The following is a 21,868-nucleotide window of genomic DNA, read 5'->3' as shown; positions in this document are numbered from 1 at the left end:
ATGTAATACTGAAACATGCATGAGCGCATCTGCTGTTCTGGACGACTGTGTGATCACGCTCTCCGCAGCAGATGTGAGTAAGACCTTTAAACCAACATGTTTCAAGCAGACCACCATAGTGTTCTTAGGCACAGGGACTAAGGTAACCTGCCTAAATGACTGACCTGAAGCACTAACGTCTGTAGCCATGAAGCGCTTTGAAAGGCTGGTCATGGCTCACATCAACACCATTATCCCAGAAACCCTAGACCCACTCCAATTTGCATACCGCCCCAACAGATCCACAGATGCAATCTCTATTGCACTCCACACTGCCCTTTCCCACCTGGACAATGTGAGAATGCTATTCATTGACTACTGCTCAGCGTTCAACACCATAGTGCCCTCAAAGCTCATCACGAAGCTAAGGACCCTGGGACTAAACACCTCCCTCTGCAACTTGATCCTGGACTTCCTGACGGGCCACCCTTAGGTGGTAAGGGCAGGTAACATCTGCCATGCTGATCCTCAACACGGGGCCCCTCAGGGGTGCGAGCTCAGTCCCCTCCTGTACTCCTTGTTCACTCATAACTGCACGGTCAGGCACGACTCCAACACCATCATTAAGTTTTCCAATGACAACAGTGATAGGCCTGATCACCAACAATGACGAGACAGCCTATAGTGAGGAGGCCAGAGACCTGGCTGTGTGGTGCCAGGAAAACAACCTCTCCCTCAACGTGATCAAAACAAAGGAGATGATTGCGGACTAAAGGAAAAAGGAAGACCGATCACACCCCCATTCTCATCGATGGGGCTGTAGTGGAGCAGGTTGAGAGCGTCAAGTTCCTTGGTGTCCACATCAACAAACTAACATGTTCCAAGCACATCAAGACAGTCGTGAAGAGGGCACGACCAAACCAATTCCCCCTCAGGAGACTGAAAAGATTTGGCATGTGTCCTCGGATCCTCAAAAGTTTCTAAAGCTGCACCATCGAAAGCATCCTGACTGGTTGCATCACTGCCTGGTATGGCAACTGCTCGGCCTCCAACCGCAAAGCACTACAGAGGGTAGTGCGTACGGCCCAGTGCATCCCTGGGGCCAAGCTTCCTGCCATCCAGGACCTCTATACCAGGCGGTGTCAGATGAAGGCCCTAAAAATGGTCAAAGACTCCAGCCACCCTAGTCATAGACTGTTCTCTCTGCTACCGCACAGCAAGCTGTACCGGAGCGCCAAGTCTAGCTCCAATAGGCTTCTAAACAGCTTCTACCCCCAAGCCATAAGACTCCTGAACATCTAATCAAAATGCTACCTAGACTATTTGCATCCCCCCACCCCTCTTTGAAGCTGCTGCTACTCTTAGTTATTAAAGTGACTATGCATAGATAATAACAATCAACATGTACATATAACCTCGACTAACCTGTACCCCCACACATTGACTGTACCGGTACCCCATGTACACAGCCTCGTTATTGTTATTTTACTGATGCTCTTTATTTGTTACTTTTATTTAATTTTTTTAAACTGCATTGTTGGTTAAGGGCTTGTAAGTAAGCATGTAAGGTCTACACCTGCTGAATTCGGCGCATGTGACAAATAAACATTTGATTTGAAGGAGGAAGCCTGTACATTATACAAATATTCCAAAACATGCATCCTGTTTGCACAAAGACACTAAAGTATAATACTGCAAAAACTGTGGCAAAGAAATAAACTTTTTATCCTGAATACCAAGTGCTAATCCAATACAACACATTACTAAGTACCACTCTCCATATTTTCAAGCATAGTGGTGACTGCATCATGTTATGGGTATATTTGTAAATAGTTAACTGGGGAGTTTTAGGATAAAAAAATAATAAACAGAATGGAGCTAAGCACAGGCAAAATCCTATATCCATTGTCTGCTTTCCACCAGACACTGATGAATTCACCTGTCAGCAGGACAATAACCTAAAACACAAGGCCAAATCTACACTGGAGTTGCTTACCAAGAAGAGTGAATGTTCTGGAGTGAGTTACAGTTGTCACTTAAATCTACATGAAAATCTATGGCAAGACCTGAAAGTGGTCAACAATCAATTTGACAGAGATTGAAGAATAAAAAAAAAAAATACAAATGGGCAAATGTTGCACAATCTAGGAAAGCGCTTCGACCTACCCAGAAAGACTCACAGAAGTAGTCTCTGCTAAAGTTGCTTTAACAAACTATTGACTCAAGGGTATGTAAATGAGTGCTTTCATTTTCATTAAATTTACAAAAATAATAAAAACAAGTTTTTACTATGTCATTATGGGGTATTGTATGTAGATGGGTGAGGTTTTTTGATTTAATCCATGTTGAATTCAGGCTGTAACAAAATGTGGAATAAGTCAACAGGTATGAATACTTTCTGAGGGCATGACTTCCACTCCCACAGTTATGATCAATTTCAAATCAAGTCTGACTTTGTCAACGATGCCATTTTCCTTTTCAGGCAGTGTTCACCAGTAAATTCCATATTTTGAATACATACGACTGGAAGGACACAATGGAGATGACCGTCATCGGCCTGAGGTAGAAAATCTGCTTCCACAATGTGAATGAGAGAGAGAATCAGTCCAAGAAAATCCAATTTCCCCATGCAGTCAAAGTATTGAACATACATTGATTTAAACTATTTTTTATACAACCCCAATATCTTCTACTCAATTAGCTGAAGGACTTCGTAGCATTCCATTTATGTACACAAAACATGCATTAGCCTTTGCTTTATTTACAGCGACAATGGAAACTCAACCAATGGTTCCCTTACCAGGACCATCCCTGTTCAATTTACAGTTGACCTGGTAGCAAAAGCGTAAGTCTTCACAAGACTATACTTGACATTTTGTTTGAGAATGACTCCATCAAGTTCATTGAATATAATCGAAGGTGACTTATATATCTTTTTGTTGTTGTTGAAGCCTTCCCCAAGACTCCACCACTTACATGAACTTTACTCTGGAGGACACATCACCTAAAAGACTGGTGAATGTATATGAGGTAAACAATCAACTGCTATTGCTGTGACTGACATTAAAAGTGTGATTCACACGATGTGGGGGTAATGTGCGCGATCTTATTATACTCCAAAAACAAACCATTTTAATGTCTGTCACTCTAACCTTGCTCTTTTGGGAGTTAAGGTCTATGTTTTGTTACAAATTCTGTGACAAATGCCTTTGTATGAAATCTCTATACAAATGTTAGTATGGGTGAGTGATTAAATGTCCCACTGTTTACAGGTGGAGAACTTGGGATTTAAGTCTGTACCCATCACAGTCACCTTCACTTTCCCAACTAAGCTTGAGCACAAATTTGAAATGAAGGACTACCAAATATCTGTCTTACAGGTAAATTGTTCACCTTGCTTACAAAAATGCTGACATTTTACCTCCACAATTTATTTCAATAGGAAACAGCCTAATACAAGTTTCCTTTCTTTTAAGAACCATACTCAATGTGGAAAGGTTAATAATTCAACAACAGAGGTGAGTATTCAAATATGCCACTCACTCTTGACATTGTTGGTAGTAACCTATTCAATCAGATTACAACTCAGTATAGAAATCATGTTACTGAAACACACATTTTGCTTCTGACTGTGTTTACAGTACTGCTCTTCAGAAAAATACTGCAAGTCCATCGAGTGTGAAAGTTTCCTTTTGGAGAAGTTTTTGACAGTTACATTTGTGCTGTCTGGAAATGTTTCCTTCAAGGACCTCGATCAACATGCAAGGGTCTGTATTAAGACAACTTGAACAAATGATGGTACAGAGTAACAACATGCTAATAATGAATGAGACTTTGGGACAGCAAACATCCCTCTTTAAATCTTTGTCATGCTTATTATTCAATAGCACGCTACACCATTTAAAACGTGCAGAGTGGTCAGGACCAGTGTGCTTACATACAACTTATTATATTTTTATATTAGTATATATTAAGTATATATTATACTTTTATATTAGTATATATTAAGTATATATTATACTTTTATATTAGTATATATTAAGTATATATTATACTTTTATATTAGTATATATTAAGTATATATTATACTTTTTAAACTATTCATCTTTTTGTCCTCCATCCACTTCCATGGGATTTCTTCAACATTCAAAAGGTTCCATTGTTACAGACTCCCATGAATTTCAACATTCTATTATACAAATCAAGACATACAGAATAACCTCATCAACTTCATTCATTAAGTTGACTTCCCACTGTTGAATACACAATGCAAGCGATGTGGCAAGTAGCCTTGTAGTTTTTGAACTTTTGTAGGCTTTTTCTTCAATGGGCAAAATCGTAGCAACGTCATAAAAGGCATCCGATTTCATGATAAACTTGAAGCCCATGCAAAAGACCAGGAACACAGAAGTATGACGTAGGAACGCGTCACTTGCCTGGCTTATTAACTGACAAATAAGCTACTTTCCCAACAACTTAGAGGGTATGACATCTTGGTCTACTTCTCCGCTATTCATATCTGAAATCAGACAGCTGTTCTAGTAACCACAACTACTTTGTCTGAACTTTTTATTTTTAAACAACTGCCGTTTTGACCACTTTCCCAACAAGTTAAGACAAAAACTTGGAGCTTTATATAACTTCTCTGCTATTTAAATCTGAATTCAGAACACTTCTACCACATAATATTTTAAGAACTGAAGCAAGTAACATCCTATTTAATGTAAAATTACCACCTAGTTCTACTAAAAATATCTCACTTTACAGAGCTTGTCATTGCCAAAGAAATTCACTGGGGATAGAGAAACAGTCAATTTCATCAGTTTTGTCAAACTCAGCTATGACAAAAAACGATATGTCCAGACAGCAAGTGACCCAAGGGTAAGTTTCCTGTCAAAAAAAAACTTTCAACAAAGATATAAATATTTATTGAGGAAAGATTCACAAAAGCATCAATTTTGTATGTATTTATTTGCTCATTAGGATAACTCTTCAAGCTTCCACCAAACACAGGTAATTCCATTTGTGGAATTAAACTGATTCACTGTATAAGAACTGTTTTTAAAATGCTTGTTCCATCATCACTTATTGTCTCAAAATGTATTCCTCCAGATTGATGTTCAGGCTGAGCTCATCATTCATCCCCATAGAAACCTGATAATAGGGACAGGAGTTGGAGTAGGACTCTTCCTCCTGATCATCATCACAATGTCCATGTATATGGTGAGTATCAAAGCTGCGACAGAAACTTTGCTTCTGCAATGTAATGGACCAACACTTTGATTGTTGAACTGTTCAACATTGTTTTTTCCTTTCCACTCAGATGGGATGCTTCCAGAGAAAAAGGCTTGATAATGAAGAGAATGAAGGGGAATAGAGTGAGCAAGATGACACTGCTAAGGCTAACAATGTCTATGCTAACACTTTGGAGAAGCAGCCACAGCCTGAGAGCAGAGCCAAAACCTCTCCTTGTTGACATTGACAGTAAAAAATGGTTTCCACGCTTGCAATGAGGGGGCAGGGGAGGGACCAAAAGAGAAACAGGATGTGTCAGATGCAGGATAAAGGAGTAGTAGTCTAAGCAACAACATTTAAAAAATAACTCAGGCCGATTCAGACTTAGGAAATGTACTTGGTATTCAGACTTATGTTGCTTCCTTATGCACACTGAATACATGTAATTCAACCGCCTAAAACCCTCACACTTGTTGGCCAACAGATTTTCTCATGGAGTTTTCATGCAATAGGGTTTTCAGTACATTTATCTAATGTAAATATTATCCAATATTTAATGTATTGAACTACTGAATGGCAACTTTCAGTATTAAAACCATTATACTGAGAAGGGCATACATTTTCTAAGGGGCCCAACTCAGATTTAGGAAATGTATGCCTTTTCTTAAGCACTCCTTTCCTATGCAGTAGTTGGTATTCAGACAACTTATGCAGCTGTGCAATGGGCTTTGCAGGCATGGTTTCCTTGGGCATACCGTATACATATAATTAAACAGCTGAAAACCTTCCCACTTGCTGGCCAACAGATTTCCTTGTGGAGTTGTCATTCAATAGGGTTCAATATATTGATGTTAAGCCATCCCTTTAAATAGTGTGGCTTTAATTCGAATGTGTCGACAGGCTAGACATAGAGAACGTGTTCAGAATATATGGATCAATGAAAGATGAATATGCATATAATTAGATGGCCGGTTCAGCACCAGCCGGTATATTTAGGGACATTTTTTGGGTTAGAAAAGTATTAATCATAAAAATAAAAACACAGCTTTAGAGAGCCTTTAGGCACAATATATATTGCAAGAAAATGGTTTGATTCAAGCTGAAAGTTGTCAAATTCGATACATAATTTGGGAAGGTGTATCAAAAGTGTACAATAAAGTTTTGAACAATAGTCCAGTCGCCGTGCGCCATGCTCCCAAATTATTGCGCAACATGTTGGCTTGGTGGGGGTGGAGGCCCCCCTTTTGTGTTTTATTTTCCGTCATTGTAAATAAGAATATGTTCTTAACTGACTTGCCTAGTTAAATAAAGGTTCAATAAAAAAATGTATTGTGCTGGATATTAGTGCTTTGAGATGATCAAAATTATCAATACTTTGTAGTTATGTTCCTTTTGAAATGTCTTCATGGTGGCAGCCCAGGTGCAATGTACGAAATGGTGAATTGAAAATGTTAAAATGGAAATCATTAAAAAGGTATTTATACCCTTTTTAATTGCAAGCCTAAATTTGCTCAGGTGCAATATATTTCCTCAACAAGTCATAATTTGTTGGACTTCTGATCCTCTTCCAAGCTGTAAGAAATGAATAGATCACCTGCCTTAAATTAATCTGTAAGGATAAATACCACTCTCTCTGTATGAGAGACTTAAAAAAGAAAGAGCAAGTCAGACGTGATTATAAAAGACGCACAAATCTGGGGAAGGGTACACGACCATTTCAACGTCTCTGAGCTCAGTGCAGTCCAAGTGGAAAAATTAAAACCACCACGACACTCCATACATCAGGCCCCCACTCTAAACTTAGTTGCCGGACAAGAAAGGCACTTCTTAGGGAAGCTACTGGGAGGCCAACTGTGACCGAGTAATATTATTAATCAGCAGCTGCAATGGACAATGTTGATGTATCAACAGTCTCCAAAGCATTCCACAAGGCAATCTCCAAGGCACTCTACAAAAAGGGTCTTTATGGGAGAGAAGCAAGGATGAAGCCCTGGGTGAAGAAAATCCTTGTCTGCAAAGAGTTTGCAAAACGTCCCTTAGAAGATGCTGCAGTTGTGGCAGAAGTCTGGTGAACGCCAAGCGGGATGTGTGGCTTTTCAGCAACATGGACTGGCAATATTGTCAGGATTGATGGGAGGATGAATGATACAAAATAGATAGAAATGCTGGATAAAAACTTGCTCCCCTCTGCCAAAAAATGTACTGTGGAAGTTTGTTTTTCAACAGGACAATGACCCAAAGCACACTGCCAGAGCAACACTGGAGTAGCTTAAAGAAAATAGATGTCCTTGAGCGGCCCAGTCAGACTCCTGACCTTAATCTCATCAAACATCTGTGGAAAGACCTCAAAATTGCAGTCCACCGTTCCACAACTTGACACAGCTTGAGGCATGGGGGGGGGGGGGGGGGGGCGTACTCTGAAGAAGAATGACTCAATTTCCCAATCTAACGCATCAAAATCTGAGGCAGTGTGACGTAAAATGTGAAAAAGTGGTGAGGGTCAAAAACCTTTTCAAGGCACTGTAATTAAAACATTCTAAAGTGTATACAGTACAGAAACTCTGCTACTTCAGCCTTGAAGCCTAATGCCCATTGCCCACCAGATGCATACGAGTTGTGTTTTACCGGATGTCTATGCAGCATTTTCTGTTTCTGACACGTGCTTTGCTTTTCAACTAGCTAAAAGCTAGCTGCTTGGAGTCTGTGTTTTAAATACACTGCTCAAAAAAATAAAGGGAACACTTAAACAACACAATGTAACTCCAAGTCAATCACACTTCTGTGAAATCAAACTGTCCACTTAGGAAGCAACACTGATTGACAATAAATTTCACATGCTGTTGTGCAAATGGAATAGACAACAGTTGGAAATTATAGGCAATTAGCAAGACACCCCCAATAAAGGAGTGGTTCCGCAGCAGGTGGTGACCACAGACAACTTCTCAGTTCCTATGCTTCCTGGCTGATGTTTTGGTCACTTTTGAATCCTGGCGGTGCTTTCAGTCTAGTGGTAGCATGAGACGGAGTCTACAACCCACACAAGTGGCTCAGGTAGTGCAGCTCATCCAGGATGGCACATCAATGCGAGCTGTGGCAAGAAGGTTTGCTGTGTCTGTCAGCGTAGTGTCCAGAGCATGGAGGCGCTACCAGGAGACAGGCCAGTACATCAGGAGACGTGGAGGAGGCCGTAGGAGGACAACAACCCAGCAGCAGGACCGCTACCTCCGTCTTTGTGCAAGGAGGAGCAGGAGGAGCACTGCCAAAACCCTGCAAAATGACCTCTAGCAGGCCACAAATGTGCATGTGTCTGCTCAAACGGTCAGAAACAGACTCCATGAGGGTGGTATGAGGGCCCGACGTCCACAGGTGGGGGTTGTGCTTACAGCCCAACACTGTGCAGGACGTTTGGCATTTGCCAGAGAACACCAAGAGTGGCAAATTCGCCACTGGCGCCCTGCATCAATGCTAGACCTCATGTGGCTGGAGTGTGTCAGCAGTTCCTGCAAGAGGAAGGCATTGATGCTATGGACTGGCCCGCCCAATAAGCATGTTGACATGATTTTCAGTTTGCTTCCATATGACTGATTTCAGTCTCCAGTGATCGTAGGGAAAAATAATCTAAAAGAATTGCCATGTCTCCAAACGGGTTACTCATTTACCTAGCTCTTATCAATTTATACATTACAGTGGATGGAGAACGCTGTTATTTCTATTAACTACAGAAATCTATTATCTGCTTTTTCCACTTAAAACCGGTAGGTTCGCTCGACCTTATACATGTTTCCTCACGTGTAAAGGTGGAATTAAGTCGAGGTCAAAATACAGCATATCTTTAGACACACCTCCACACCTTAATGTCTTACGATCTCCACTCTGAACGAATAGCAGATGAATAACCTGCTGTTCTCATGCTTAAGTTAAAGGTCAGAATATGCATAGAGAGAAAAGTGCATTTAAGGGAATTAAGTTTGAGTTACGTGCGCTTAACTTGGGTCGGAATAGTCCCCATAGAGAATGACCTGTTGGGGAATAAATCAGAATTAGTTGGTAACATAGGAAAGATGTTTTATATTCATCATATGTTTGTAAGTTACTTCTCATCAGAATGTTTATTTTTGTATAATACTGTGGCGGTGTTGCAGTTATCTGTTCTATGCCAGGTCTTACTTAGGCCGGAGAGAGGGGAGAGGTCAAGCGTGTATCTCTTGGCTCCACAATGTCTGTGTGCCAGTCAATGTGTCTCTGATCTTGTCAAGATAGGATGGATTTGATATATGCCTGTTGATATGGAGGATTTGTTTAGGTTCTGAGTTTGAGAAAAGAACATAGTTTAGGAGACAAAGCTGAACGATAAATTATGCCTAATGCGGTCTTGCTATGTGTGTCTTTGCTATGAAGGATCTCAGTTGCAATGTGTAAGGGACTCTCAGAGAATTCATATATAGACACTGAATTGATCTGAGAGTCACAGGGTTGTGATGGAGCTCATATAATTAAAGATGGACTTTGTGATAACTAACTCTGACTTGTGTGGTTTGCTCTCATGATTTGGTAAATACAGGAAATGTCCACGACAAACTGCTAAATAAATTAATATAGTCCGACCTGACCACAGAACCAGGAAAATCACTCAATGTGATTACATCAAAGGCTTTCTCAAAAAAGTGGGTAATTAATTTCTCACACTGGGGCATTGGGTGTTGCATAACTTTGTTTATGAAATAAGTAGTAATTCTGTAATTATTAACTCAGGTTCCCTTTATCTAATATTAGGTTTTGGTTGAAGATCTGAAAGCATTCAATATAAAAATAATATGCAAAAGTAGAGGAAATTAGAAAGGGTTGGCAAATACTTTTTCACAGCACAGTACCCTACTATAAGAAAAGAGAAGCACTACATGCAGAGCAAAACTGGTGTGCCATTAGTTTAAATAATGACATTTTCCACACAGGAATACGAATCAGTTGAGCAATAACCCATTGTTCACTTATCAAATAAGAGGAAATGTAGTCAGCAGGAGTGGAGGATGAGGGCAGCGGTTAGTTACTAGTTAACTGGCTAATTGTTCCAATAGGTTACTTCCTGCTTTAATAAAAATTAAATAAAATGTCATTCGTTTTTGTAAACCTTAAAAATGTACATGATTGATGATTTAGTCAGTAAAAAAACATCAACATGCCTCATCTAAGAAAATCCCAAAACAATTCACACCGAGACAGACTAGGTTGACAATTCATCAGTAACATTAGCTGTTGCTAAGTAAAGATATGGGAGTAACACTTCATCAAATGTAGTTAAAGAGGGTTGTGTGTGTGCATGCATAATTGGCGTCCTGCATTTTACACAACCATTTTTGCAATGAATTTCTGTTCTGACATGTTAGCGGGAAAATACATTAGAGCAAAAGCATTCATATGAAGGACAAGTGTTTGTGTAAGTCTTGGTGCGTAGTCCATTGACCGACAGTGCATACAATATGAGCCATAGTCCAAATGCAGTTACTGTCCGAAGGGAGATGATGTGGGGTCAAAAGTCTTAAAAAGGTCTTTCAGTGTTTTTTTTTCACCCACGTTGCCACTTTTGCACCTCATTTGTCCAGACAGTCTCTTTGGTTGTACATCACTGTTATGTCGAGTGATCCGTACCATCGCTTGGATCGGTAGGTTGTGAACGCCGGGGGTATCCACCTGGACCTGTCCCCTACCTGAATTCCTGGAGGGAATGAGATGCTCTCCTGCAGCCTCCTGAGAGTTGGAGTCCTGTGGGGAAGGCTGTGGCCTGAGTCCTGCAGGACTGGACAGTCCAACAGCAGAACCTGATGTTCTCTCAGCAGAGCGGGAGGCCAGAGGGACAGACGGCTGGTGATGGAGTGAGAGGGGAGTAAGGTCTTCAAAGGACCACACCACGTCCTGGGCGAAGGTGGACCGTGGCAGGGTGATATCAGCCTGGCGATGGTGGCGAGGGTCACCAAGTGGCACGTAAGGTACTAATGGCTCTAATGGAATTACTAACAGCTCATCTCTCAGAACGCACTCCTCCGGCTCCTCTCGCTCACTCTCCAGCTCATCAATGTCCTCCACCTCCTGGCTCTGCCTCTGCTGTCCTGTGGAAGTAGATCCTCTCTGGATTTCGTCTTCACTGGAACACAGGCCATCGCCTCCTGAAAGGGGTCACAACAGGTCTAACACACTTCCAACGGTAACGGAGACAATCCTGAATATATTTTGATACACACTAGGAGCCAAAACATTCTAATAGTTTAGCCAGAAGTAGGTGAGAGAAAATAAGTATAAAAAATATCTATGCAAGCTTACCACAATGCATTTATGTAAAAAATATAAAAAACATTTAAGGACAAATGCACTACTTCTAGCATGATGTGTCTGACTGTACCTGGATCTTTGCAGCTGTTACTGATTGCCTGCTCCCCCTCCTGGCGGCATGGGCTCAGGCGTAGGAAGAGGGTCCTCAGAACAGAATGGGTTGTGGACGGCTCTGGAGGCCATGAAGTGGTGATGAAATGTCAATAATATAGGTGCATTTCCAATAAAGGGACATTTAAAGTATTGTATTGAGTAAAGCAGGGCCTTACCGGTGAATGGTGTTGGGTCACGCTCCTTCTGTTTAGGCTTGACTATGGGGGGATATGGCCAGGTCTGTGTTGGAGGGTCAGGGAGGGTTGTCTGGCTGATGGGGCCTGCAAAAAGGCTTCGAAAGGGTTTTCCCACTGGCTTCTGAGTCTCAAACATAGCCTCAAGTGAATGAGAAGCTGGTCTTTCAGCAGTGAAGTTTCTAGGGGGATCTGGTTGGGTCTGTGTTGGATGGCCAGAAGTAGAGGTCTGTGTGAGAGGGCCGGCAAAGAGGCTACGAAATGGTTTTTCAATGGACTTCTGGGACTCACTGACAGCCTCAACTGAGGATGTCCGTCTCTTGCCGACTGGCAGAGGCTCAGAAGACCGAACGGGGTCTGGAGGACTAAATGCAGTGCTGGGGGGATTTGGTCGGGTCTGTCTGGGAGGGTGGTTATTGGGTGTCTGGCTGATGGGGCCTGCAAAGATGCTACGGAAGGGTTTTTCCATGGGCTTTTTAGAAGCTGGTGCCTTACAACCGAGGGAGTTTAGGGACTGTGAGGGAGGGTCGGTAGTGGTCTGACTGATGGTTCCTGCAAAAAGGCTGCGGAAGGGGTTTTCCACAGGCTTATCGGGCTCAAGCACATCCGTAACAGAATACGAAGCCGGCCTTTTACAGCCTGCAGGAGGAGCAGAGTCTGAAGGACCAAATGTAGCGCTAGAAGAATCTGCTTGGGTCTGAGTGGGAGGTTGGGGAGAGGTCTGGCTGATGGGGCCTGCAAAGAGGCTGCTGAAGGATGGTTTCAAAGGTTTAGGAGATCCAAGCACAGCTTTATCTGAATAATAAGCCGGCCTCTTATAGACTGAAGGAGGATCAGGGGGCCGAATGGAGTCTGGAGGATTTAATGTAGTGCTAGGACGATCTAGTTGGGTCTGTATATCAGGGTGGCGAGAGGACTGGTTGATGGGGCCTGCAACGAGGCTGCGAAATGGGTTTTCCACAGGCTTGTGGGACTTTAGAACAGCCTTAACTGAATAAGAAGCTGGTCTCGTACAGCCTGGGGTGTTGATGGGAGAATTAGCAGAGTTCTGTATGAGAGGTCTAGTAAAGGTCTGGCTGATCGGTCCTGCAAAAAGACTGCAAAAGGTTTTTTTCACTGGCTTCTGGGGCGTAGAGAGAGCCTCAACTGAATAAGAAGCCTGCCTCTTATTCAGATGAGGACCAGACAAACTAATGGGGTCTGGAGAAACAAATGTAGTGCTGGGGGGATCTGATTGGATCTGTGTGGGGAGTGTGAAGGACTGGGTGATGGATCCTGAAAATTGGCTGCAGAAGGGTTTTTCTACAGGCTTCTGGAATCCAAGCACAGCTTTGACTGAATAAGGAACATTTCTCTTGCTGCATGTAGAGTTTAGGGGTGGATCAGGAGTGTGGATAGAGTCTGGAGGAACTAATGTAGTTGTGAGTGGATCTGGTTGGGTCTGTGAGGTCTGGCTGATAGAGGCTGCAAAGAAGCTGCGGAAGGGTTTTTCCAGGGGCCTATGGGACCCAAGCACAGCCTCAACTGAATAAGAAACCGGTTCCTTAAAGCCAGGAGAGCTTGGGGGAGGATCAGGAGACCGAATGGACTCTGGAGGGGCAATTTCCTTCTCCACGACCTCAGCTGACACTTCATTCTGACACATGGGGGTACTTTCCTCAGCAGGTGGCTCAGAGGGTGATGAACTGTTGTAAAAGTTTGGCCTGAAATCCAGACAAATGTAGCCAATCAATAAAACACGAGTGATTAACTTTAATTTACTATCAACAGTGTAAAATATAAAGCTCATCCACATACACACACTACTATTCTAACACACTACTGTGGTGTGGGGGACTTACTATTCTAACACTACTGTGGTGTGGGTGGGCCTTACTATTCTAATACTACTGTGGTGTGGGGGGGGGCTTACTATTCTAACACTACTGTGGTGTGGGGGGGCCTTACTATTCTAACACTATTGTGGTGTGGGGGGTTTACTATTCTAACACTACTGTGTTGTGGGGAGTTTACTATTCTAACACGACTGTGGTGTAGGGGGTCTTACTATTCTAACACGACTGTGGTGTGGGGGGCTTACTATTCTAACACGACTGTGGTGTGAGGGGGCCTTACTATTCTAACACACAACCGTGGTGTGGGGGGTATACTATTCTAACACGACTGTGGTGTGAGGGGGCCTTACTATTCTAACACACAACCGTGGTGTGGGGGTCTTACTATTCTAACACTACTGTGGTGTGGGGGGTTTACTATTCTAACACGACTGTGGTGTAGGGGGTCTTACTATTCTAACACGACTGTGGTGTAGGGGGTCTTACTATTCTAACACTACTGTGGTGTGGGGGGCTTACTATTCTAACACTACAGTGGTGTGGGGGGCTTACTATTCTAACACTACTGTGGTGTGGGGGGTTTACTATTCTAACACTACTGTGGTGTGGGGGGGCCTTACTATTCTAACACACTACTGTGGTGTGGGGGTCTTACTATTCTAACACTACTGTGGTGTGGGGGGTTTACTATTCTAACACGACTCTGGTGTGAGGGGGCCTTACTATTCTAACACACAACCGTGGTGTGGGGGGTATACTATTCTAACACGACTGTGGTGTGAGGGGGCCTTACTATTCTAACACACTACTGTGGTGTGGGGGTCTTACTATTCTAACACTACTGTGGTGTGGGGGGTTTACTATTCTAACACTACTGTGGTGTGGGGGGTTTACTATTCTAACACTACTGTGGTGTGGGGGGTTTACTATTCTAACACGACTGTGGTGTGGGGGGTCTTACTATTCTAACACGACTGTGGTGTGGGGGGCTTACTATTCTAACACGACTGTGGTGTGAGGGGGCCTTACTATTCTAACACACAACCGTGGTGTGGGGGGTATACTATTCTAACACGACTGTGGTGTGAGGGGGCCTTACTATTCTAACACACTACTGTGGTGTGGGGGTCTTACTATTCTAACACTACTGTGGTGTGGGGGGTTTACTATTCTAACACTACTGTGGTGTGGGGGGTTTACTATTCTAACGCGACTGTGGTGTAGGGGGTCTTACTATTCTAACACGACTGTGGTGTGGGGGGCTTACTATTCTAACACGACTGTGGTGTGAGGGGGCCTTACTATTCTAACACACAACCGTGGTGTGGGGGGTATACTATTCTAACACGACTGTGGTGTGGGGGGTCTTACTATTCTAACACTACTGTGGTGTGGGGGGCTTACTATTCTAACACGACTGTGGTGTGGGGGGCTTACTATTCTAACACGACTGTGGTGTGAGGGGGCCTTACTATTCTAACACACTACTGTGGTGTGGGGGGTTTACTATTCTAACACTACTGTGGTGTGGGGGGTTTACTATTCTAACACTACTGTGGTGTGGGGGTCTTACTATTCTAACACTACTGCTGTGTTTTTTTTTACTATTCTAACACACTACTGTGGTGTGGGGGGCTTACTATTCTAACACTGTGGTGTGGGGGGGCTTACTATTCTAACACGACTGTGGTGTGGGGGGGCTTACTATTCTAACACTACTGTGGTGTGGGGGGGCCTTACTATTCTAACACTACTGTGGTGTGGGGCTCTTACTATTCTAAAACTACTGTGGTGTGGGGGGTTTACTATTCTAACACGACTGTGGTGTGGGGGGCTTACTATTCTAACACTACTGTGGTGTGGGGGGCTTACTATTCTAACACTACTGTGGTGTGGGGGGCTTACTATTCTAACACTACTGTGGTGTGGGGCTCTTACTATTCTAACACTACTGTGGTGTGGGGGGTTTACTATTCTAACACGACTGGTGTGGGGGGCTTACTATTCTAACACTACTGTGGTGTGGGGGGCTTACTATTCTAACACTACTGTGGTGTGGGGGGCTTACTATTCTAACACTACTGTGGTGTGGGGGGCTTATTATTCTAACACACTACTGTGGTGTGGGGGGTTTACTATTCTAACACGACTGGTGTGGGGGGCTTACTATTCTAACACTACTGTGGTGTGGGGGGCTTACTATTCTAACACTACTGTGGTGTGGGGGGCTTACTATTCTAACACTACTGTGGTGTGGGGGGCTTATTATTCTAACACGACTGTGGTGTGAGGGGGCCTTACTATTCTAACACACTACTGTGGTGTGGGGGGTTTACTATTCTAACACTACTGTGGTGGGGGGGCTTACTAGTCTAACACGACTGTGGTGTGGGGGGCTTACTATTCTAACACACTACTGTGGTGTGGGGGGCTTACTATTCTAACACACTACTGTGGTGTGGGGGGCTTACTATTCAAACTACTGTGGAGTGTGGGCTAGTAAGGATAGTTTAACAAGAAATTATCCTTCGTGGGGACATTTCTCAGGACTAGGTCTACTATAAATTTAGGTTTACAATTAGGATTAAGGGTTAGGGGAAATGAATGGAAATACATTTTAGGTCCCCACAAGGACAGTAAAAGAAACGTGTGCACGCGCACTCGCATTCTTAACCTTAGGGGATTCAGGAACATGTTAATGACAGGCTGTGTCTCCTCAGCTGACGCCGACTCCTTTGTGGCCACTGACTCCTCCATGCAGATTGGCTTGTCCTTTTTAGCCAGTTCCTCAATGTCCTTGTCCCTCTTCAATGCCTGCATAGGAGAAATAAGCCCTAGTTAGTAGATAATGGTAACAGGGAGCAACAATATGTCAGTGTGTAAGGGCAGGAGTGTCATCTCAGGGTAGACAGTTACTGACTGCCTCCAGTAGCTGTTTGGTGAGCTCAGTCAGAGGTTCATGGGAAAACCTGCACTGGTCTCCTTGGGAGCACTTCTCGTAAGTATGGAAGAACTTGCAGGGGAAACTCTGTGGGTACTTGGTCAAGGAAAGAAAGCAAAAACATCTGCGTCTACCCCTACGGCATCCACGTTGGTGTTAAGGCACAGTCCGCTACGGGTCGTTAAGTTATTGTTTTGTGATCAAATGTGAAGTTTTTCACAAAATATAACGAGGTAGTAGGACAGATACACAAGGAAACCGTATAAAAACAGTAGTCATTTCCCCCTCACCCACCCAGTGGCAACCACAACATAAGGGACATTTCGAATAAGCTGAGAAAAGGATATTGTGCATGTATATGCAGCTCTCTCCTTTCGAACAGGATCCCTGGACGTAGAATTTACACACTTCGTTGATCGAGTAGTTGACGTCCAGAGCATGTTCTAGCTGGCAGTCATCACCCTGCAAAACAAAATAAGTTGACGGGGTCTCTAAACAAAATGGGTCAGGCCACTGACAGTAAAAGATGTCAACATCAACATACCTGACTATCATTTGGATATATTGGGTTTAGGTTCAATTTGTCAATTGCCCATTAATATTGTTACAATTTCTAATCATAAAATATAGAAACCTGCCTTGATGCACTTTCCCCTGAGGAAATGTCGACAGATTAACCTGCCGTCAATCTCCAAAGCATTCTGGTCTTTGAATTCCTTTGTCATGTTCTTCTTCCCCTTTCCTGTCAAAGTTTCCTGGAAGAGGTTGGAATTAGCTGTGAAAATGTACGTAAGACTGAAATCACTGACTTGGGTTACCTAGCTGTAACCGAGCATTGTAAAGCTACAAATGACATTTCTATGGAAATTGACAAGGAAGTTTGCATGATTTCCTTTTGAATTACCAGTGTTAAACGTCCATCATCTGGAAACTGTCGTCCACCACTACGTGACCGGTCAGTGCCTCGCTTTGACCAATCACCTCTTTGGAGAAAACTGCCCCTCTTGTCACAGCCCTGGCCTCTATTGCTCCCCTCTCCACCCCTGTTGGAGCCACCTCCACCGGCTCCACCCCTGTTGGAGCCACCTCCACCCCTGTTGGAGCCACCTCCACCCCTGTTGGAGCCACCTCCACCCCTGTTGGAGCCACCTCCACCCCTGTTGGAGCCACCTCCACCCCTGTTGGAACCACCTCCACCCCTGTTGGAACCACCTCCACCCCTGTTGGAACCACCTCCACCCCTGTTGGAGAAGACTCTGGGCTGGTTAGTTCCGTGTCCACCCAGTCCGGTAAAATCCCCACCCCTCCTGGCAGAGTTTCCCCCTCTGCCTCTGGCCTGGTTGTCAAGTCTCTGCTGCTGAGGCTCCCATCGCTGCTTCTTCTGCTCCCGTCCCTTCTTCTTGTTTACACCTTGAACATCCTTGTTCTGATCAGGATCTGTGGAAACAGTTCAATTAAAATCCTACACACATTTTAAAGTCAATACATTGCTAATAGTAAAGGGTTAATCCATAAACACACACCCTTGGCTTCTCCGGGCCTCATGTTCTTCCAACCCGACTTCTCTGTAGCATGACCTGGGTATGCACCCTCCTTGCTATCACTGTAGAAGTCCAGTTCTCTACTGAAGTCAAAGCTTGGTTGCTCGAAATCACACTTCACCATGAAGTCTCGGGCCACAGAGTCAAAGTCTTTATAAGATTGTGGTAGACATTTATGAAGGTTACTTTTCTTGGCCTGGCCACACTGCTCCTGCAGAAAAACACAAAAAGGGTAACGTTACAACAACATCAAAAGGGGCAATACCAAATGGTAACGGTTTGCAGCCTATTTCTATACTAACTTTATAATCCACAGTAAGGCTTGCGGACACCGTTCCTGGAGAACTTCCGTCCTGTAGGTTGTCACCCCAACCCTAATATGGCGCACCTCAATCTAATAATTAGCTGGTTGATGAACTGAACCAGATCAGTTACAACTGGGATTGGAGCAAAAAACTATAGGAGAGTAGCTCTCCAGGAACAGGGTTGGAGAGGCCTGATCTACAGGTATGTGGTGTGCAATTCGCCTAGTAGTATAAAACACGGCACAAACACAAGATATGCCTATGTTAGTTAGGCTTATGTCAATGTTTAGCAAACAAACTTCTCCATTCTGAATTGGCCTATTCAGCATCTGTTTAGTACATGACACGCTCACCTGTTGGTCCCTCTTTTTCCTCTTCCTGGGGCCACTCTGCTGACCCTGTTGCAATGGCCACTTTCTGGACTGGGCATCCCTTTCGTTCCCCTTCTCCAGTTTAACTGGTTCCAGTTGTCTTTCATCCCTTTGAAATCTGCGAAAAATGTAAGAAACAAATTCTTTGTTGGCTATGTATTCCAAGTCAAAGCTGAAATACTTGACTAGGTTAGTTAGCTTGTTACATTAATTCAGCATAGTAGAAGAGAGACAGTCGAAATAATGACTATTTGTGTTATAGTAGCTTACCTCTCTCTCGGCTCACAAGGCGTCGGGTCAAATTCTTTGTTTGGAAGACTTGAAAAAAGGCTGGTGAATGCCATGTTGCTGACATACACTGTTGTGTCGGGTAGGCCTTACTCCTCTCCTCAAAATAGAAATGAGTGGTTTTCATTCATTACCACTACAAAATGTGTCTAGGTCATAGTTATATACTGCAGTAGCTAGCCAGGTAACTTGCTAACGGGTTTAAAAAGTAGCTGGCAAACTGTCGAGGTTATAGCTAAATAATGTAGCGCGAAATGCTCACTGCAGACAACGTTGCACATGCGTGTCGGCTCGTGCACCTGCACCGCTCTATCTTGACGCTCGCGCACTTCACTTGCAAACGGTTCGTCTTAGATGAGCGCACACCACAAACACGTTTCGTAATGTTTCCACGATAAGCGCTCCCAAAATATAATTTCCACTACGACGCCAGTGCTATCGCCAGACAAACAGCTCGCCAGAGAAAGACATGACGTTTTCCTTGCTTACTTCCGAGCACGTGTGCACCAAGTCGCCGCCTACTTGTCAACTGCGTTCCTTCAGAAGTAGGGCACAGCAAAACGAAGGGCACAGCAAAACGAAGGCCACAGCAAAACGATTCAAAATGATTCAAGACCTAGGGGTTATCGTCATCCTCTTCACTGCCAGATTATAGAGGGATGCAGTCTGGGAAGCTGCTAGAAAGAACGCCTTCCTTCAGAGCCATGGTATGCGTTTCGCCGACCATCTCAGCCCGGAGGACATAGAAAGAAGTAACAAGTTGTGGCCAACGATCAAGATAGCACGAAATGAGGGAAAGGCTGCTTACTTCGTCGGAGGACGAGGCTTCATCAACGGTTCAGAAATCCATATTCCTCCCTAAAATCTCACTAGAAGGAACAGGTTGATGGTTTCAGCCATGGTATTCTCATTTTCCTTATGTTGTTTACCTAACAATCATCAGGTGACTTTTTCAGGAATACTCAGGTATTTCAATTGATTAGTTTGTTCTTGTATGACCAGAAGACCTATTTTGTTTACACACTTACCAAGAAGATTGAAAGCTGTATTTATTTATGTATACAGTAACTTAAGATACTGTTTTAAATGGCATACAGGTCTGCTCTGACTTTACACGGTTATTGCTCTATTTAGTTATTAATACTTATTTCCAAAAAAGGTCTTAGGAACGTTTATATGTAAAACATTTTTTTATTCAATTATTTTATGATCAGTTTTCATATGCACTTAAAATAGTAGGTACCCTTTTATTTAAATTATTATTTGTTATTTTATTTCTCAGAATAGTTCCTGATTACACTAAAGGGGGTTTTTCGTCTCTTACTACAAGAACCCTTGGTTTGGTCTTGAACATAATTTTCAGTTGAGTTGAATTTCAAAGCCAGATAACGTCTAGCTCAAAGGTTATGGAATAAGCTATTTTCACTTTAAATTTATTTAAATGGTGTAGATCTCGGTTCCTTGTCGTTTACGTTTACTGCTCCTACGTCTTTGACTCATCCTACTACAGTTTATACTTTTATATAATCTTTGTTGTTTTGTCTTTGTCTATAGTTTCTCTTAATACTAGGGGATTACGAAACAATGTGAAGCGCAAGGCCTTATTTTTATTTGCTAAACAATTTCGAACAGATTTTTGCTTTTTTCAAGAGTCTCACTCAATTTCGGCTGGTGCCAACTTCTGGAGGTCACAGTGTGGGCAACGATATTTGGCTCTCCCATGGATCTGAACGCTCCGACGGTGTCACTACAATGAAAAACACCTTTGGTGGTAATATTCTACACTCGGAATGTGACCCCTTTGGTCACTTTATTTGTCTTGTGATCAGTTACAATGACATTACACTCATTACTGTAAACTTCTACGGGTACAACACCAAACATGAGAATGATGAGTTACAATGACATTACACTCATTACTGTCAACTTCTACGGGTTCAACACCAAACATGAGAATGATGAGTTACTTGAATCTATAGAGAAACATATACTTCATTGGTTATCTAAATTTCCCAAATCGTTATTATTGATAGGAGGGGACTTTAACATTACAATAGATAATTCAACTGATAGATGGCCCCCAGGTAGGCCAACCAATCAGAATTTGGGTTTAATACTTTTTATGGAAAAGTTTGATCTTACTGATATATGGAGAGAGAGGTTTCCGGCCGACAGCTCATTCACTTGGAGTAACAAAACAGGTTCCAGACAATCCAGAATAGATTTTTGGCTTATATTCAAATGTATTGATAGTGAGTGTGTGATACTACAAATATTTGTACTACTTCCCTCACAGACCATAGGGCTATTTACATTGATATCAAAATATTTACCCCCGATACTAACCTTGGTAGAGCATCCTACTGTAAGCTAAATAGCTCATTATTAAATAATGATATCGTTAAATTTGAGGTTAAAGATCTGTTCTCACACTTTTGGGAAAGGGCTTGTGAAGAAAAATCTTATTGCAAGAACTGGGAGCTCTTTCTAAGGTCCAAATACCTTAGAAAATATGGTAGTAATCTTGCTGAGGAGGAAAAGGTGATCATTAAGATAACTTCTCTTTCTCAGAGGTCCCCAGCCGACCTTTCGGGGGAGGAGAAGATGGAACTAATTGAGTTACAAAATAAACTGGATAATATATATAAATTAAAAGCAGGAGGAGCCTTTATTAGATCTAGGAAAAAATGGATTGAGGAGGGAGAACAGAATTCATCCTAGTTCTTTAGACTTGAGAAATTTCACTCTAAAAATAACACTAT

The 21,868-nt window shown here is 42.9% G+C and overlaps 2 protein-coding genes across 5 annotated transcripts in view; one reads left to right on the top strand and one right to left on the bottom strand.

The window, feature by feature from the left end:
* LOC110485921 (integrin alpha-L) overlaps positions 1 to 6,540 on the top strand; it is a 35,142-nt gene extending 28,602 nt beyond the window's left edge. For both annotated transcript variants that reach the window (XM_036940588.1, XM_021557154.2), the window contains 10 exons: positions 2,462 to 2,541; positions 2,747 to 2,824; positions 2,931 to 3,009; positions 3,252 to 3,359; positions 3,456 to 3,497; positions 3,621 to 3,746; positions 4,747 to 4,860; positions 4,963 to 4,992; positions 5,092 to 5,202; positions 5,303 to 6,540. In XM_036940588.1, coding sequence (XP_036796483.1) covers positions 2,462 to 2,541; positions 2,747 to 2,824; positions 2,931 to 3,009; positions 3,252 to 3,359; positions 3,456 to 3,497; positions 3,621 to 3,746; positions 4,747 to 4,860; positions 4,963 to 4,992; positions 5,092 to 5,202; positions 5,303 to 5,356 — 822 coding nt within the window. In that variant the 3' untranslated portion in view covers positions 5,357 to 6,540. The remainder of the gene's footprint in view (positions 1 to 2,461; positions 2,542 to 2,746; positions 2,825 to 2,930; positions 3,010 to 3,251; positions 3,360 to 3,455; positions 3,498 to 3,620; positions 3,747 to 4,746; positions 4,861 to 4,962; positions 4,993 to 5,091; positions 5,203 to 5,302) is intronic.
* A 3,370-nt stretch (positions 6,541 to 9,910) lies between these two features.
* Positions 9,911 to 20,946, bottom strand: LOC110485920. 3 transcript variants are annotated; one of them, XM_036940586.1, is made up of 12 exons: positions 19,089 to 20,946; positions 18,801 to 18,936; positions 18,125 to 18,353; positions 17,709 to 18,038; positions 17,506 to 17,666; positions 17,240 to 17,356; positions 16,949 to 17,063; positions 16,581 to 16,690; positions 16,335 to 16,474; positions 11,808 to 13,528; positions 11,609 to 11,710; positions 9,911 to 11,375 (listed from the first exon to the last, which is right to left on the bottom strand). In XM_036940586.1, the coding sequence occupies exons 1-12, from the start codon at positions 19,160 to 19,162 to the stop codon at positions 10,714 to 10,716; spliced, it is 3,897 nt and encodes a 1,298-aa protein (XP_036796481.1). In that variant the 5' UTR covers positions 19,163 to 20,946; the 3' UTR covers positions 9,911 to 10,713. The 3 variants fall into 3 exon arrangements, with proteins under 3 accessions (XP_036796481.1, XP_036796480.1, XP_021412827.2); XM_036940585.1 differs by having other exon boundaries at positions 17,506 to 17,687; positions 17,730 to 18,038; XM_021557152.2 differs by having other exon boundaries at positions 17,506 to 18,038.
* Positions 20,947 to 21,868: the final 922 nt, after the last annotated feature.

The sequence above is a fragment of the Oncorhynchus mykiss genome, chromosome 13, assembly GCF_013265735.2.
Source record: "Oncorhynchus mykiss isolate Arlee chromosome 13, USDA_OmykA_1.1, whole genome shotgun sequence".
In the NCBI taxonomy this organism is placed as follows: Eukaryota; Metazoa; Chordata; class Actinopteri; order Salmoniformes; family Salmonidae; genus Oncorhynchus; species Oncorhynchus mykiss.
The sequence above is the reverse complement of the archived record's forward strand: the minus strand, read 5'-3'. Positions and strand labels throughout refer to the sequence as shown.